We start from the raw sequence: 19919 nt of genomic DNA, 5'->3' as shown, positions 1-19919 counted from the left end.
TAGTAGCTGTTGCTCTCCCAGCAGTTAAAATATTGTATGTGTCATTATTTGGGAAAAAAAATTGTGTGACCCCTGCATATCTTGGTGTGAACAGTTGAAAATTATTATTCTTGAAGTCTTTTTAAATTGGCAAAGGTTTGTAAGTAGTGTGAACACTCATATGTAGTTGCTTCTCGTTGATTGAGTCTATATAATTTTATATAATAATTTGTTTTAAATCATCATTTGGTTGAGGGGGCAAGAAATTTACCTGGCTTGGGACGCTTTCAAGGTGGAAACTTTTTGTTGAGAGTAGTTGTTGGTTCCAAAGCTAGCTTCCATAGTTTAAGTTAGTGTACAAGGTTAAGCTATTCTGAAGTGATACCCAGCTGGGTGAAACTAGCAATGCTACGTATTAAGGTTACCAAATACCTCATGCTTGTTAGGTGGGTGCCAATTTTTATAACTTTACCAAATGTTAACCTGTTGATTTAATTTCAAAGATGAAAAGATGAATGCTTTAGTGGACTACTTCTGGAAACCTCTCATACAAAACAGTTGATCCACTGTTGAAAATGAAATTAGGAAAAAAATGATCTGGCCTCGTAGTCCCTGAAAAGCTCTAGTGTTACTGAGCCTTGAAACGGGGACGCAGCGTTTGACAAGTAGCAAGCCTTTCTGTCAACAGTAGGCCTCTTGCTGCCTCCATGAAAATCTGTTCAAGTTGCTTCAAATTAAAGTTTTGAAAAACTGCTGTCTGTGCATGGATTTTAGTAGCTAAGTTCCCCAGGGACTCTGCCTGCATTATTCTTACACCAGCTGGGAAGCATGCAGAAATTCTTCATGTAATTGCAGCTCTTGTTTTATTGGGGTGGGCTGGATTTGTGTGCTGGCATCTGATGTGAAGAGAAGGAGGGTTCTTTTCTGTGTTCAAAGGCTAATTTCTCATTCTTCTATGGTCAGTGGATATGCACAAATCTGCTTTTGTTCCTGGGTAGGCTGGTAATAACTTTGCTCTTTCTGGACCAAGGAATATATTTCACTTTTTATTACCATTTTCTTATACCACTTTATTTAGTAAGTCTTTATCATGTGTGGTAACCATTTAATGTTGGCTTTTTGAAAAGCTCAATTATTTTCTAAGGAAATACCAATTCAAATAATGATTTATTAAATACTGATTTTAATATCATAATGCACAAAATGATGCAGTCCACTGGTAGACCAAAGATAAACAATACATAAAACCTTAATGGAATTGTCTTTATAATTCATAACTGCAAATGCTATAAATCCTGATGAATTTGGGTTACCTTCCCATTTCTAATGTTATAGTTTTATGAACTAGAATTAATCTCACCCTGATTGTAGAATTACTTGGAGAAGGCTCAGTGTCTCTAGAATATTTTTGATACTGCAACAAGCGGGATTTAAGGAAGCATTAACCTGTCTGTTCAGGGAAGCAAATTAATTTTTAAGTCTACTGCTAAGGTTGTGAGACTTGAACTAAATCTTCTAGTCTCACCTCGTGTGTCAGATTTCAAGTAATTTACCTAGAGGTTTTTATTAGTTCCTCCTAACCACTGTGATTTTTTTGGAATTGTTTTTTTCTGGTAAGTTTTATAGAGTCTATTTGAAGAGAATGGTATATAACTTATACCAAATTCAATATCTACACTTCTGGAAGTGATTTACCAGAAATTTGCTGTGATATTCTGCTCACTGTTTTAGTTTTTATAACTCTGAACTATCAGCTTTTTATATATGTAAACTATATCCACTTTTCCAAGAGATGACTAATGCTGTGGCTGTGAATTTTAAACAAGAGTGAAACATTCTGTAAAAAATATGTGAATATAGGATTCTGCAGAATTCTGTAAACTGCTGTGTCCTGGGTTTTGCATCCAAGATGTAATTTGGCTAATCTTCCTCATTTCAGAAAAGTAATAGTTCTGTGTTGTGACCTGATACGCTTCTAATAAATCTATTAATGCTTTAATTTTGAAAGTAGATAGGGAACCCTGGCTGCTTTTGATAAAAGAAATTTCAGATAATGGAAATGAGCCTTTTTAGTGACCTACTTAAAATTGGTATGAGTCATGTACAGATTCTTCAGCTTTTGCTGTGTATTACAAGACACGTTTTCATTAGCACTTTTATAAATAAAGCACTTTTATAATAAAGTACCTAAGTCCTTTAACTTAGGTACTCACATGGTCAGTCATCCCTCACTTCAAGTAAAAAGTCTGTCTTCATTTGATAAATTTATTGTATTATGCAATGTCTTGTAGCTGCTGTTGAAAACTTTGAAGAAAAAATTACTCTCATGTAAAAGGGAAAAGGACAGTTATTACCCTTTCGAAGTCCAGAATTTGAATAATCACTTAAGCTAATTTTTATTTGAGATGTTGTAGAAAATATCTGCTTGCTGATATCTGACATACTTGTCTTAATATGAAATATGCTTCATGTTTGAGCAGGGGCATTTTGCTCTATGCTCAAATGTCCGTTTTGATTTCAGCAAATCAATGCATACAAACCTTGATCCAAATCCAATTTTCCTTTTTTTTTTTTACACATCAAATGTTAAGTATCAACTTGATACTGGTTTCAGAAAGGCTGGTCATGAACAGAGGTGACAGACCGAATGTATGGTGAAAATATTTAGACTGGTAAGACTGGGAGGAAAATAAGGCTGGGTTTGTATTCACAGAGATAAAAGGCATTGCTTCCTACTGTTTAATAAATATTGTTTTCCAAAGTATGGGTTGGATGGGTGTGAAAAACTGTTAGGGAAACAGAAACTTTTCGCACTGCTTACGGGAGGTATCCTTGTTTATATCTTCAGCAGAAGGTCATGCTTTATTTTCAAATTGTGTATCAAGTATGGAAAGCTGCCATTTTCTAGCTTTGCAAAATTCAATCCAATTTGTTCAGAATTTGCATTAAAAAAAGGGCCATGTTCCTTTTGTTTAAGAAGTGGGATTAAATACTTCTTAATGGCTTCTTCAGACATTAAGGAAATATACTAAAACTTGTGAAATATAAGGTCACAGTGATTGTAATATCTTTTTCATTAAATACAGGCTTTTTATTTTGGTAACATTTGAACTACTTGAAGAACTTAATACCCCATATTTTGGGTACTTGTTTTGCAGCAAAAAAGTGTGTTTTAATAAAATATACTTATTTTTTAATTTCTTGATAAAAATGCCAAAGACTTTTCCAGTTTGAATAATACAGTATACTTCGAGCAACATCTTGTATTCTGAGATTATAGAATTTAATTTTTGTTCATTTCATCAGTTTGTAGACAGCCGCTGAAGGAAAAAGTGTAGTGAGTAATAGACCATAGACTTGTCTCTTTGGGGAAGACATGAGTGTCTTTGGGGAAGAGAAGTAATTAGTTTACTATTATCTATTTATTAGTTGTGGCTTATGTCAGGATTTAGGTATTAGCAGGTATCGGTCAAGTAAAAATGAATTTAAGACCTGACAATATATTAATCAAGATTTTTCATAGAGCTGGCATTTGAACTTGGACTTCTGAATTGTGTTTGGTTACTTAAATAACAGTTTCTTTTTTGTTAGCATCTAGCAGTTGATAGCTCTTGAAAAAGAGCTGGATAAATGTTTTGTGATGCAGAAATCTAGAACATGCATTCCATTAGAAGACTCTAGTTTTTAGTGGTTTCTTTTTGATTTTAAGATTATTTTTAAAGTTAGGAGAGCTGTAAAAACTTTTACTGTAAATGAGTAATGATTTGCAGTTGGGAAAATGTTTAAAGAAAATAATATTTTATTATTAAATAAAACAATTTTTCTAACTGGTTGATGGTTGTTTAAAAACTGCTGTTACTTTTCTTGCTTTCATGAGTTTCATTGTCTGAGATGGAAAGGCATTTATCTTTTACTGAGAAAATCAGGGAAAATACTGAGGAGATGTATGTGAAACAAGGGAATTTGAATAATATAGTATAATGATACCTATGTTCAACAGGGAGTTTTTCTCTTTCGTAGGCTCCAGGGCAGAATGCTTCAGCGGAGAGGGTTGTTGTATAAGGTAGAGATATATATGTATAAATGGCATATAGTTTGGTGTTGTAAACTTGGAAACGTCTGTGGCTTGAATACAGAAGGAAAAATATCCTAGTATACTTGCTATGTAGTTTCAGCAAAGCTGTTTTAGCTTCATGTAAATGGTATGATACTAGCTGGGTTTAAGATCTTTTCTTTAAAAACAAAGCGAAATTGAGCTCTAGTAGAACCGTAATTATGTAAAGAATTTTTTTCTTCCTGTATATATATGTCTTTCACTGCTTATTTTAAGCTTTTGGTAATCTGTGTCCCTGTCTGACCTAGAGGTAGAGAGAATTTCTTTGATGTGATTGTTTCCATCCTTTCTGTTTTCTGCCTTTTCACCTTTTAATCAGAAAATGAATGAACTTTGTAAAAATGTCTTTAATACTTCTTGATGGTTTCTGTTGTTTTGGTGGCTGGGACAGTGCAGGAAAGCTACACTGAAAGTTATTGTAGGAAAAATTGGAAACTGTAATATTTTCTGATATATAGCTGTGATTTAGCTTTTCTAACAATTTTTGTACTACTGCAGAACTACAGGTAACATAGGTTTCAGTTAAAAAAAAAATTGTGGTAAATTTAAATTAGCTAAACTTTAGAAAGAAACGTTTTCAGGTACAGGTACAGAATTGGTTTTTGTGGTTGTTGAGTTCTAGATAAATACTTTAATACCTGAGTAGCTGGTAAACTAAGAAAAACAGCGTACACTGATGGAAGAAAATTCAACCTAATGTCATCTGATCAAACTTTAACATACTTTAAAAAAAATAAAACTAAGAACTAAGAACTTGTAATAGTGTTGTTATACCTGTGATAGTGTAAGAAAGACAGGCCAAACTAATATAATCAGAATGATGTGACCTAAAGAACAAGTTATTTTGTCAGCTATCTAATAAAAAATATTATTTCTACCTAGTGTGGCATATTACTATACAGGAAAATTCTTAATCTAAAGGTACAATGGATTTTTTTCCAGCTTCCTTAAAAAGATTAAAAGGAGAGGGTGTTTTTCTCCTTCATAGCAATGCTGTTTCAGAGTGAGATGGTGATTGTTGCCTGACCACTTGGTTGTGGGATTTCTTGAAGAGCTGGAAAAGAAGTAATGTTCTTGCAGGTATTCTTTAGAACATTAGCTGGCTTTCTGGGGCAGATTCATTCTAGCTGCCACTGTGAACCATAAACTGGAAGTGAAGAATTTCTAGATTTCTTATTTTTGCTAAATAACTTTTTAAAAGTATGAGCTTATTTATCTGTGGATATAGATGAGAGCTGATCAAAGCATTATGGCTTAAGTTTCGAATTGCTTAAATATGTAGCTTTGTTTGGAACTTGCATTTGATGCACAGTGCATACGTTCTCATTTGAGTAGGAGAGACGTTAATTCACAACCGTAGCTGGTGCTATGCCTTTGTGATGGAGCTAGTCTTCAACTTTTTTTGTGAAAAGCAACTAAGTTTTCTTTCACTTCAGAAAAGAAAAATTCTGAAACCTATGTTGCAGTAAAGAAGGATTGTTGTCTTCTGGAGAGATCTTAAGTGTTTATTGCTGTTCTTCAGGAGGACAGTGTTTTCTGCAGTTCCCACTAGAGGCTGCTCAAATGCTAGTGCTAGGAATCAGTTGCCCTTTAGAATTCACTTTTCTTCATCCTCTTTATTTTCCTGTTCTTTGTTGTTGTCTTTTAATATTATTTAAATAGGAAGTACAGCAAAGTAGGTGGTCGGTTTTTTAAGTAGAAAAAACAGTGGTTGATGAATACCTTACTAAATTATCTTGAGCCCTGCTGGGTTTGTGAATTTTGCAAATTAATAAGTGAGCAATCATTCTGAAAAGCAAGTTAGCATAATAGAGACATTTGGATTTTAACGTGCTCAGAAAAGTCCATTTCTTAAGCAAAAAGGGACCACCAGTCGTAATTCTTGTCATGGTATTGCCCTTTGAATACATCTGGATTTTGTGAGAGGAAGTTGAGTATGTGGTAAACAATGCATTTTCCACATCACAATCTTCAGCACTGAAACCTTTTTTTTTCCCTCAAACTTATTTCCATGTTGTCAACTGCTTCCCCCCCTCGCCCCCCCCCCCCCCCAAGTGATCTGTATACAGGTAAATAATTTAAGGAAATCTTTGCTGATTATATGATTCATGGTTCCCTTTCTGACTGTTGTGGAGTAGTACCTTGCTTGTTAGAGACTAAAAAAATCTTATGAAGTAATTGGAGCTGAACATGCGTGCTAGGAAGTTTGTTTACAAGGTCTTAATTTTTGCTGTTCTAGGGGGACCACTAGGATAGCGATTTCTAATTGAGTAATGGCTATGAAAGTTGAAATTTTGCATGCTCCAAGTAGAATGGCCAAACCAGAATAGAAAGTTTGACTGATGCCTTCAGCTTGCTGTTTCCTTCTTTTGAGCATCCAAAACACATTAACTTTAAATCACTTTTTTCTACCTTGAACTTAATAGTTATCGTCTTGCTTTATGAAGATTGCTTCTGTCTGTTACAGGCAAAGGTGAAACACAGCCATTTGCCAAAACTCTATCATCTGTGTAGTTCTTCACATCAACAATCAAGTTCATACACTGCAACAGATTAGTGTATCTGTCTCTGAACTGCAAACTCCTTTCTATTCTTTGGCTGCTATTTTGTTTGTAAAAATGTGATTTAGCTTTCCTCCTGCAATTTACCTTCCCTTTGGTATAGGAGAAGTTCTGGCAAAAGGGTGAATACTAGTCCTGTTTTCACACAGCTCCATCCCAGAGTGACTAGCTGGTTAGAGTTTGGGAAAATAGTTTTAGGAGAGACATGGATTTCAGCATTAATCACCCGCAGGGAGAGTCATCCTTTGATACAACATTCACATGGGATAATTCAGGTCAGAAGGGACCTCAGGAGTTCTCTAGTCCAAATTTCTGCTCAAAACAGAGTGAACTATGAGATCAGATCAGGTTTCTCAGGGCTTTTCACAGGCATGATCTCTTTTAACTTGAGACTCTGAACAATTATGATTAAAGAGGAAATCAGGAAGTTTTGCGTGTTTTTAAGTGCATGGGTATGTAAAATAGCTAATGGTATATTTTTTACATATAAAAAGTCGATTTGACAAATTAACATGTGAAGCTTAAAAGGGCTATATAATAGATTTGCCTATCAGTAAAGGGTCTGTCAGCTTTCAAAGTCTGTATTCTTTTATATTATCATGAGATCATGTAAAAATTAAAATTCTCCCAGTATGCTTTACTTTTGCTTCATTTGAATAATTTAAGATTAGTACTGGTTTTGGTCAGCACAGCTTTATTTCTTAGATGTGTACCAGGCAGGAAGGAGTAAACTGACAGTGTGCCCAAGAAGCAAAATTAAATTATGAGTTCTGGATGCTTTTGTTGCTGAAGTATAGACCACGAGCCTGTGAGACCAAGATGCTAGGGCAAATACAGTTCTTCAGCATCTTACTGCAAAGGGAACTTCAGATGTCCCTTAACATGGCTCTGCTGTCTCTCTTTACTATGTGATATGGACTGAGATTTGTTTCTCTTTCTGAGCCATTTATATATGTGTAATTATACCATGTTAATTATGTACCTTTATGAATTCCTGTTTCTGTTCAGGTGAGTTGTCCATCTATTGATACAATTTGATATTCATATAAGTATTTCTTATAGCCCAGCTAGAGGCAAACTTTGAGGAAATGGAGAATCATCTATTGTGTCTTGAGGACCTATGTGAACAGTGTGAGTTGGAAAGATACAAATGTATGCAGACATTACAGCTGGAAAACTACAAGAAAACAAAAAGGTAAATAAAACAACTGCTATAAATATAAATTAGCATAACATATAAACGTTTTGTGATTATTTCTTTTTCTCATATACAATATAATCCTTTTTATTTTCATCTTTTAAAGAAACAGTGATCTTTGACAGGAAGTTGCAGATTTGTAATAGATTCATTGAATGTCAGTTTAACTCTTGGTGAGGAACAAAGAGTGTGTGTGTTTGGAAAATTATCACTACATTGTTGTTAAGATGGAGTCGTGCTTATTATTCTCTACAATTGGAGTAAGGGCTATTGTTAATAAACACTGATAAATTGTTGTTTCTTTTAATCCCTTGCCCTGTTTTTTTAATTTCTTTTTTTTCCATGTATTGTACCTGTAAAGTTAGGAACTGTATTTTTCTCTTTCTTCCTTTCAGTTCTATCCTGTCCTGTACTCTGAGTACTTTTTGCTCTGTATGAAAGGTATTAATCTCCTGCCATTCTCGTACTTGCAAGAAGAGGGCATTACTACTTGGAATCAAAGTCCAACATGTAGCAGAATGTGTGAAAAATCAGAACCTCCAACTCTTGAGCTTCATGTTTACCTAAAAGATAAAGTAGCAAGAGATAAACGTTAAGAGCTTAAATAACTTAAACTGTTGAATTTCTTGGGTTTCTTACTGACAGTGCCAAAAATAGCCTTACTGAAGGAGATAAGAAGAGCAGTATTAAGTCCATTATATAAATGAGGAAACGAGGAGTTAAATTGAAGCAGTTTGTCAAAGACAGTCTCTGACAGACCTTTGTTAGGGAGTGGTCGGTAGATGCGGATGCCGAGAGACCTGGAGCCAGCAGTGACATGGGGGTAACCAGGTTACTTCATCTGTCCAGCCACGTGCCCTCTTGTTAGCGAGGGGAGGCACCCTGGCACCCTCCCTGCTTCTCTTGATTGCGGAAGCAAGTTTGATTCATGTGGTATGGTCAGAACAACTGGTTTCGTTTACGGTCCTAACTAGGATGTGATGATCAAGGGCAGGGCTGCACCAGACAGCACAGGTCACATTTTGTGTAGCTTATCCATTTTCCTCTTTCTTGACCCTCCTTTTGCCATCCTTGTACCTCTTTTTTTTTTTTTTTTTTCTTTTTCTTTAATCCCAGTCTCCTCCCAAATAAACAATGTACCCCTAATTATTTTTTCCCTATTGGTCCTGGTTTTGGTAGTCAAACTTGGTATTTCTACTGTTATCTAGGGAATCTTGGCCTTTTGTAGTCTTACAGGTATGGTTACCAAAGTACTGCTGGTGTTGCAAGTTCTGCCTCCCAGAAGGTCCCCAATACCTTAAAGGTCCCCCTTCAATTTTCTGTGAAGTTTGGCTGTTACTAACTTAACTCCCCTTTAATAATCTGTGAAATCCAGCCATCCCTCATGGTGCTATCTGTAGCTTTTTTCAGCTTCTTACTATGTTATCTGTCACATCCAGCAATTTCTCATGTCATGTCCTTTAGTTTTTCACATCATGTTCAGTTAGCTTAACCGCAGGCCAGGGCCCCAGCAGTAGTCTTGTCGTTTTCCTGCAACCTGGATTTTCTCTTTCCCAAGCCAGGGCAACACCATTTTCTCTCTCTCTCCAGGAAAAGTCAACAGTAGTCAGTATGGCTGAATATTCACTTGTTCGGGCCTATTTAAGTAATTAAATATTTAATAGTAATAATGTCAAAATTCTAAATACGTTCTATTTAACCAAATAACACACAAGTTTAAAATGTGCATAAAGCAACAGATTTGTACCCCCTAAAATACAGTAGTCTTTCTGAAGTTTTCTGAGTTTTGTTTGTTCTCTCTCCCGTCCTCGCTCCCTCTCCCCCTCACCTAGCCTCTGCTTTCAACATCAAAATAAAGTGTTAAACTGTTGCCTGCTCTGCTTAGCAGCATCTAATCAGTTCTATAAATAGAATGCTAAGCAAACTACTTAACGTAATTATAAGCAGATTACATTTGGTCAGATCTAGACAAAACAGGAAAAATGCAGGTAATTTCTGGTTGATCATTACCACTGTATTTATTTAGGTAAGAAATTAACTGCTAGCTCATTAGTAGAAGAACGCTTGCCAATGTAGATACTGGAAGAACGAACAGCCAGTTAATTTAATGTGAGTGTGATTTGTTATGTATGTTTGGAACTCATGATTCTGTCTTCCTCTTTTTAGTGTTTGGGGTTTTTACTGTGATACCAGCTACTGAAAGAATCAAATGGGGGTTCAGGAGTCTATGCTCTCTCTTTAACACAAAAATTATTTTCAGGGAGTGAGTGGTTTTGTGTAAAAAAAGTATTTCCTGTGTTTTGACAATATAGGGATGAAAACTGAGATGAACACAAACTCTAGAAACTGTGGTTATTTTAAGCATGTAACAAAAAGTACTTTTATTATAAAGTCACTGTAGAGCTTAGGCTAGAAGCTCATGTATTTCAAGCCTTTTGAAAAATCTTCCTATATGAAAGATTCAGAATAAAGTGCTTTAAGTCAATATTAAACTTTTGAAATGCAGCTTATGGTAACTATGGGAACTGATTTTCAGCAATAGGTCTCCCTATTAAATAGAACAACTTTATTTCAGTTCAAACAGATCAATTTTTTCCCTTTTGTTGTTGTGTTGAGCACTAGTTTCCAAGTAGATTCATCAATCCAACGTGTTTTCCAAAAGCCTGATGTTTGGGGGGATTGAATGTTTTTCTGTGTGCTTATCTCTGGATTTTTAATATTGTCCTTTTTTGTTGTTTACAGGGTACCAGTATAGTTGTATGAAGTCTAGATTCCACCCTTCTTTTCTCTAATTAGTCTTGCTGCAATTATTTGCATGTATGTTAGCATTAAACCATGCCGTTTTATTTCCTGTCCTTTTCTCAATCAAGCACAATTCTTCTTCCCTTCCCTTTACCCTCCTACTGAGGATGTACTGTTTCTGATTGCAGAAAACTTCTTGTATCCCTCCAGTCTCCTATGGCAGTTCTTGCATTCCCAAGACAGTGCACTGTCCCCTTTAGGAAGCTCTGTCAGAAGCTCACTTTTGTGCCAAATTTTATGTGCACCGAATTGCAGGCTTATGGCGTAAGATAAAATGGTTCTGTCCTGAAGCTGTATTTCCTATGAAGCTCTTGGAAGCATTTGTATCCATTTCATGTATCCAGATCATGGTTCTTTGAAAAATAGTGACTCCTCGTTATTTTATCAATTAAAAGGGGCTGCCCAACTGCAACATTTTGTAGGAATACATTGGAGATAGCAAAGAGTACTTGTCACTGGACATGAGTGAATACATTTTACTGTGTGTCATTTGACTTTAAACATAAATGTCTGAATTTTAATTTTTTTAGGATTTCTTGTTTAAGAATCCTTTCTGTTTTTCAGTACTTGTCTGCTTTGAGAACAGACAGAAGAAAAATGAATGAAGAAATCTAAAATCCTGAGTCTGAAGTATACCCTGATGCTAGGGTATACTTCAACAGGTGAATGTTTAGTAATATTACAAACCTTAGTGGGACTACTTTTTTTTTCCTTTGTGGTGAGATTTAAAGAAATGCTTTACCTAAAGAGAAAATACATTCTTAAAATGGACATTTATTCCTGATGTTAAAGATTTATTTGTTATCAAATAATGTGTAAGCCCATGCATTGGTAATTAGTGCAGTAGTTGAGAAGTTGGACAGATTGTCATAATTCTTCTTAGATGCATTGCCATGCCACGATGATTGTTTTATGCTTCTGGAGGAGAAAAATGTTTGATTCACTTTCTCATTCAGAAGGGTATAAAATTTACAGCAATTGCATTGTGTAGATTAGAGATGTGTATGTGAGAAATTGTTAAAAAAATTGTTACCACTGTTAAGTTTATTTATTTTATGGACTTCTGTTGGTTTTGTCTCTCTAATTGCTTTGGGAACAGAAGGGATTGTGAGGATTGTTGCAGTTAGATACAGTGGCTTATGTTAGGCCTGACCAACATAAACATTCAAAAAGTAAATACAAAAAACTTCTTTAGACAATTCAGACTAGTCTGCTTTTTGGAAAAGTTCCTTCTAACTTGGCCAGTTAATGATTATTTATTAACATACAAAAATATTTTGTGTTATTATTTTCCTGCTGCGTGTTGCTTCCAAGTGTTATCTTTACCTCCTGCAGTACCACTGTAAAAAGCTGCCATTTTTTTTGTGATCTTGTTTAACCTAAATTATTTTGTTTACCAAGGTCAGGAGAGAGAAGATGGAATGGGTAATACACTGCCATACCTGTTGCCTAAAAGAAGACTTCTGTGTCTGTAGATCTTGTTTAGATCCCATAGCGTTCCCCAAGTGATAAGCTAGAACAGTACTCTCTACGGTACATAATTTTCAGTGATGAATGCCTCCCATCTGGCATTGATAAATTTAAATTGTGCCTTCATAACCCTTTTAAGCTTTACATGTTAATTTGTCAAATTAACTTTTTATACGTAAAAAATACACCCTTGTTGCAAATGTTTCAAACAAGTATATTTTTGCCTTCCAAAATTAAATGTACTACGAATTATCTCTAAGAGTCTAGCCACATGTTTCGTAGTTCTCATCAAAGTTTTCATCAAAGTCAGATTTCAAGCCATATTCTTCTTGATCAGTCTTCTGGAGGTGCAGATTTTCAGCTGCTACACCTCCTGGTACCTCGGTACATAAATAATGATTTTGCAAGGGTGGATGCAGAACTTTTATTATCTTCAGGACAGCTTTCGTGGTAGATGTGCAGTAGATGACTGGCTTTGAGTTTTCATTAGGCATTAATTTTATGGCTATGAGTTTCTGTGCTCAAAGCAGAGTTCACATTGCAAACATCTTTTCCATCCTGCTGTTCATGAGTTTGCATACAGCACAATCAGTAGCAAGTGTTTTCATGGTGATAACTGGCTGGAATTAATTTTATGGCCGTCAGTTATTGCACTTCTGTCGTGGTTATAAGAAAGGATAAAGAAAGAAAGAAATTTTCTTCTTACTGTAATTTTCTTTTTACTATAATTTTCTTTTTACTTTATTTTCTTTTTACTATAAAGAAAATTATCTCTGTCTCAGCTGAAACCAGGACAACTTCTTTGGACAGACACATGGAATGAGAAGGCCTACTGATCCTGAAAAACTGGGCTTGCACAAGCTTTGGAAAAGTTCCCTTGATAATTGTGCTTCCTTTTGTGTAATTTTAGGGCTCTGAACTTTTTTTTTGTTTGCAAAAACGCTTGCAGTACAGTATTTTGCACACATCAAACCCAAAGGAGCAGGCTGCTTCATTATTAGTGAATTTTGCTCCCGTCAGTGCTCCAAATATTTGAAAACATTGGGCAAGACTGAATACATAGCAGATCAAAAGATTGTAGGGTTTTTGGCAGTTTATATTATTTGCAAAGTGTGAATGTGCAGTATAATTTCTGTCACTTAAGTTGATTTAATTTTGCCCTTCTTTTGTGGTGGTCTTTGCTTGATGCAGAGAGACAATGACATTGTTATAAAGAGATTTGTTGCGTACCTTCTTCTTATAGTTTTGTTTTCTTTTGAATAGGCATATAAAAGATTTTTTCTTTGTTGGCTTTTGTGACCTGTGATTAAAGATGGAATGTTTGTGTTGGATCCTCTGCATTTTATAGTACCTTTTACTAATGTTTTCTAGAAAATGTTAAACATTATGTCAATCCTGCATAACTTTTCTCTACCTTCATGTAGTGCTGGTTACTGGGCATAATCTGCAAATCCTGTCAGTCTGTTAGTACTAGGCATTCTTTGTCCAGACTTACTGTACCAATAATAGAAACAGATGGTTTAGGACTGCCTTAATCATTGTTTTGTACTCTCCCTCACCTCAAAACTGCATTATTTATCAAATTCATTCATTCATTGTGACTAGTGGCAGGAGAACAGGGCTTAGGTGTTTGTCATTACCACACTAAAATCCATTCTCTACTATTGAGCAAGGTGCTGTGCCTCCTGATAAATTCTGTCTGTCTTCACTATGAGTTATTTTCCTGAGATCTTGAATAATTCCTTTTCACTTACATCCAAAACCAATTTGTTTAAAAATTGCTCAAAAAAATAGTGTTAAATGCATTTATTGATGACGCCTCTGTGAGGGAGATTTTACATTCCTGTGTCAAAGGGATGTGTTGAAGAAGCCTGAAGTGGTACAAGTTGTAACTTATAACTGCCACAATTGCATTCAGGCTGTGTGGAACCACAGCCTGAAAGGTAAAGAATGCATGTGGGGTTACAGGCTTTTTTTACTACTTTGTTTTTGTGGACTTGTGGCATATTGTACGCCACATATATTATATTCACTTAGTGAATAAAGTTTGGCCAGTTTTTGAATACTGTAATTTTTTTTCTTCTAATGCTTATGGGGAAATTGATGGCCACGTTAAAGGAAGGTCTGGATTTTGTTGAGTGGCTGTTTACCAAAAACAGGTTTGCAGGAACCCTTTTTCTTTCTAGGAAAGATTAAAGATGGTGGAGTCGATGGTGGAGGTGGCCTTTGATGGTGGAGCTGTTTGTACCTTCTCTTAAACTTCAGCTTCTCTTAAGTTTCTTTGTAGCTTCTCAGATTTCTTTGTAGCTTGTAGTTGTTTGTAGCTTCTCTTAAATTTCTTCTCTCAAATTTCAGCTTTAAACTTTGTTTCCTAAACTTTTGGTTGTATGATAAAAATAAACAAACTGTGCTGATACAGGTATCTTTTAGTGATACAATGACATTGCATACTAAGATAAAAGTTAAAAATAATGAAATTTAAAAACTGTCTCCTTTTTTTGGATAGCAACAGGATGAAAGCAAAAATGTAAAAACTGGGTCCTGTGCAAAACCTTACATCTGAAGGCATAAGCTTTTAGAGGGAGCAAAGAATTTATTCCACATTTCAGATTCCAGTTTGGAATGGTTCCAATGCTAAATGGCCTGTATCAGTCTCTTAGCAAAGGACCAAAGGACTTGGTTGCTTTTAATGACTTCATTTCTACCATTTTCTTCTGCTTTTAATGCCATCTGCCTAATTTTTACCATTCTTTTGAATGATAGCACCTGAAAGGTGATCCCCAGTGTTCTTCATCAAGACAAATATTTGGGGTTTTTTTGAAACATCCAAAGAGAAATGCTTTCACTGTACTCTGAAACTGCTGAGTATATTAGGGTAGTATGTGGTTTTAGTTCTATTTATTAGCTTGATTACCAGTTAATGTTTGCAATTTCTCTTATGAAATTTTGCTTTGATCCATTGCATCTTCTGGAATTAAGTTGATGTAGAAGTTTTGCTGGAAGACACAGAAAGACTTCAGCTACTTTTGTAGCTGCATTTTTGAGTATAGATGCAAAAAAATCTCAATTGCAACATTATTTAAATTCCTTAGTTCTTTGCTCTTCTCTTTTACTGGATAAAATTTCACATTTGACAGTGAAGAATCCTTGACCTGTCTTCAGTGTTTCTTCAGATAAATAGAAAACCTTGCCTGCTGCTTAATTCCAGTAATATTTTAGTAGTAGTTTTAGTTTTTATTGTTTTTTTGTTACTTAAAGGCTTTTCATTACTTCAGTCTCAAAGGTATTTCAAAGTAGTTGTTGGCCTAAGTGATCTGAAAAGGGTGCTCAAGCAACCTGGGGGAGGGAAAACATTTTTGTGTCATTGTCATAAGTGCTACTCCTAAGTACACAAAAAAAGTACTTAAACTATTTCTGTGCACCATGCAAGTGATATAAATTTTGAGTTGTCAGGTTTTTGGCTTTTACTTCTGATGACATCCAGAGGAAAGTCCCTCTCGCAGCTTTTTAGCTTACTAAAGTTTGAATCAGGCTATGGAAGGAAATTTTTTTTTTATAATTTTGAAAACTTAACTGTACCAGACATAACAGGTGTAATGCAGTATTTCTCAGGTTTTGGTTTGGATCTTGTCAGGTTCCAGAACTATTTTTAAATTAAATTGCAGATAAGCAGCTATACCTTCTTTAAATGTTAATTTTTGTTTGTAAATAGTATTTACAACTCAACGTCTATAAACACATTTTGTTGTAAAATATTTCAAATTTAGTACTCAATTTTTAACATCCATATGCTGTCTTGAGATTGTCTTTTGTTTACGCATGGGTCTAGTAGTTTGAATTTATTGGCTGTTACTTTCAGAGCTAGTGTTATAAAATAATTCCTGACGTTCATTTATGACTTTGTTACTTTCTTATCTGCCTACTCCTTCCTTGAAGATAAAATATGGAACTGTCAATTCTGGCTGCTGGCATCATTGTAAAGAACTTGGTGTTTCTGTGGTCTCTAGGTATTTAACTGAATTCCCTGGTGTTTTGTTACATTCAGAAAACTGATCTTAGTGTTACAGCCCTTTGCAAGATACGGTAGAACCTGAGAACTTTGTCTTACTTTTGTTGAGCAAACTAAATTCCCATTGATTTTGGTAACTTAAAGCAGGATGGTTTTGACTCCTCCTCGTCTCATATTCCCCTTTCTGGATTTATTTTTGTTTATCACTGATATCCAATAGAATCTTCTTCCTAGCGTCCATCTCTTCTGCCCAGTGACTAAAGCAGGGTTAATCCAACAGTGCAATGAAAAGCCTAAGGGGAGTGGGAAGGTAATGGGGAATTTGTATTTGCCTTCTAACTGTTCATGTAAGGTCTGGCTGTGTCAGTTACTCTGTGGGACTAGTTATATATCATAGACAGTTTGTTTCACTTGTGGTTTCCGAAATTGTATTTTCTCACCACAAATCCTGAAGCTCAACTTTTCTGTAAAGGAAGAAGTTGAGACCACTGACAACGTGATCGTCAGAACATTGTAAGTAACTTAAAAATAATAATTCAAAAGACACATCCTGTCTCAGCAGAGCTTCAAGGCACTACAATTTTAGTGAAGTTTTAATTTGCTTCAGAATTCATTGTACTTCTTACAAATAAAAATTTCTATAAAAGGTATACTTCAGACTAAAACGGGGTATTGTATTTTTTCAATGTCTATATATATCCTTTTCCTCTATACCTGTGGCTCAGGTCTTTTTTGATGAGATGTTTCAGAGAAGTTCTCAATGGCAACTCTGGTGTTAACAATGCTTTGATTTAATTTCTTTGGGTTATTTTGAACCATGAGACATTATCAGCTGTGCCTTTTTAAGCACGGTGCATAGAGGGGCTTATAGTCAGATTTACCTATGTCCATCATGCTCAGAAGGGGCCGAGAATCTGATTAGTGTGTCTCCTATGCCGGCATTAAAATATACCTGAATATCATCTTTGCCCTGACCTGAGTATTACCTTGAAGAAGTAGGCAACCAGGCTTATGCAAATGGGGTTTTGCTGACAATTGTTGCCCCTTACTTGCTGCTAGCCTGTTAGTCATTTTCAGCTGAATTTGAGGGGTGTAGAATTTCACAGAGTAATTAAGCTCCCTATCTGTTTTATGAAAACAAGCAACTGGAAAGGAAGAGATGAAAATTACTGCCTATATGTGTGGCCAAATGATTTTCATGGGCATAACTCCAGTGTAGATGGAGCCTGTACAGCCTCTTGCCTCTCAGGAGAGAAGCTGGGCTTCATAAGTTGCACTGCACACACAAAACAAGATTACGTTTAAAGTGCCTCCATGCCTTTATAGTCTGATTATTTTAGCCTTTAGCCTGTTATTTTAGCCTGTTTTTCTTGCTCAGGGATACTGAACTTCATCTTTCACTGAGAGAAGGTATTTATATTATATTATAATACAACTATTAATTAAGTCCTTTCTTCTGAAAGCTTACTGTTAACTGTAAAAAAGCAAAGAACATTCTTATTTGTGTAACTAGCCAGATTTGTTGGCACTAACCTAAAATTTAGTAGCTAAAGTAAAGGAGCATCTAGTCAGGTGCCAAATAGTGAGTTGTATTGATTATTGGTCAGACTCATCTTGGGAGTTCCTTTAATCCTGGATAAATGCTGAGCAGCCCACACTGGGCTTCAAGAGCCTTCATGGGTAGGGAGGCTAGGGGCAAGGTAGGCGTGTGTTTTCTTTCTAACAATAATAGAAAGAATTATCTCCTCTGTCTGTGAAGTGCGTGAATTTTTTTTTTTTGGACGAAAAGTCTGTGAAGTCCAGGAGCAGTTCTCTGTGGAAAGCTTTCAATTGCCTTAAACTAGTTACACAAATGGGGTAGAGGGGAAGGCTAGCCTTTTCCTGTGGAAAACATGTATAGGGTAATACACTTTTGAGCTGAAGCAGTTGACAGAACTCTTCTGCTGAGATGATTCATTGTACTGCAGTTTTGTCTTCTAGTAATGATGTTGTAGTAAGCTATCTATCAAAGGCTGGGCTCTGCTGCTGTAGCTTTTGTATAAACCTAATGTGAAAAATGATCTCAAAGAATGAACAATTTAGAGTAAAAGAAAAACAAATACAAAAATGTAATATGTAACATCAAAGCTGGTAATTTAATATGGCAAGATCTGAAATAATAAGAGGCAGCCGTCCTAACTACTCATCCAGGCCTACTTCCAATGCAAGTTTTTTCCCCCTGCTTGCCTTTTAACCTTGTTTTGAAGACGACTGTTTTTCAGAACTGTTTTCAGTTTAATCTTTTTTGTTTTAATTACTCAGGCTAACTGCTTTTTCTTTTATAGAGTGTCTGTGTTCCAAATACGTAGTTTCTTTCTTAATGTAAGTTCAATGTATTTACTTCTGCAGATTATTTTTTGTCTCTAGATTCATAGAGATGATGTAGGAGGTATCTTCTTCCTGACAGTTCATCAATAAATACAAAATTATTTATTTACTTACAAAGGGGACGAGAAATGTAATACTCTGTAATACTTTTTTTTCTGTACATCTGTCTAGAACTTTGTAATTACACATCTAGAAAATGTACTGATTTAATCTTAAGTCATCTGTTTTTCCAGTGTCTTTACAAGTCATAATCTCCTTTCCACTTTAAGTTTAGTGTCTGGTTCTTACCAAAGCTGATGACGAACAAGATTTAGGATTAAAATTTAAAAACTTCAAGTTTTTATTTGGATAATTTGATTAAAAAAAATTATGTTGCTGATGCGGAGCATATTTTCAATAAGCATGTTTTTTAATATATATTTCTAAATTTATGTTTTATTAAAAGCATTGAGAAACCACAAGATGTGATTGATTCATTCATGTTGTCTAAAATATAAAGAATCATCAGTCTTCGGATCTGAATTGGTATGAGGATACTAGGAAATGCAGATCCTTAGATTCCAAATCTGTATTTTTACTGTATGCTAATTGTAGATATTTTAAATTTTGCAGAGGTATGTGTTCTAAAAAAAAAGTTTTGTCAAATATTCATTTCTAGCTTTCTTAATGAATGGCAATTATATATATGAATATAGTGACAGCATATTAACGCATCAACTGTAAAAATATTGATGGATTTTGAAAGGGAAAATTCTGGGGTTTTAGACAAAAGCAATGAATACCACTGTCGGTTACTGTATTACCATCTTGTTTGCTAATCTGTTTGAACACAATAACAGTAATTGTTTTGTCTTCCTTTTTGGAGACAAGTGGTATAAGACCTCCTGATTTTGGGAGCAACTAGCGTCTTCTTTTTCCTCTTACTTTCACAAGATGTTTCCTCAGTATAGTTTTGCTTCAGTCTGTGGAAAACAAGCATTTCCTGTGATTGTTGTTTTGTCAAATAGTATGCCATTAGTAAAACTTAAGGAGTGCAACTCATGAGAGTGTTATAGAATTTTGTAATTCTATTTAGAGTACACAGGGTAGGAAAAATTTGTTAGGGTGTGAACCTGCAAATCATAGGTGTTGTGAAGTAGCTTTTTTCTCTGGTAAAAAAGAGAGAAACTAGCTTGGGAAAGGGATAGAGGAGCAGGAAGGGAAATAGATACTCACAGGAAGTTACAACTAATAGGCTTCTGCACTGTAAATCACAGTACAGCTTATTTCCTGGTAAAGCACCCATTCTTTCAAAAACCTGTATTTGACATTTGATGACACAAGTGGGATGCTCACTGAAAATGTGGAGGTAAATGTATTCTCTTGCTTCTTTTAGAATACTTTGTCCTGCTTAGAAAATAAATTGTTTCAAGCTCGAAA

The 19919-nt window shown here is 35.2% G+C and overlaps 1 protein-coding gene across 3 annotated transcripts in view; it reads left to right on the top strand.

Moving 5' to 3' along the window:
* Positions 1–19919, top strand: part of DTNBP1 (dystrobrevin binding protein 1) — a 72694-nt gene that overhangs the window by 11967 nt on the left and 40808 nt on the right. For 2 of the 3 annotated variants that reach the window (XM_075493802.1, XM_075493804.1), the window contains exon 6: positions 7717–7849. The exons of the other annotated variant lie outside the window; for it this stretch is intronic. In XM_075493802.1, the coding sequence (XP_075349917.1) occupies positions 7717–7849 (133 nt within the window). The remainder of the gene's footprint in view (positions 1–7716; positions 7850–19919) is intronic. 3 annotated transcript variants of the gene reach the window in all.

Source organism: Mycteria americana, chromosome 2, assembly GCF_035582795.1.
Source record: "Mycteria americana isolate JAX WOST 10 ecotype Jacksonville Zoo and Gardens chromosome 2, USCA_MyAme_1.0, whole genome shotgun sequence".
Lineage (NCBI taxonomy): Eukaryota > Metazoa > Chordata > Aves > Ciconiiformes > Ciconiidae > Mycteria > Mycteria americana.
Note: the sequence above shows the minus strand (reverse complement) of the source record. Positions and strands in the feature narration are given on the sequence as shown.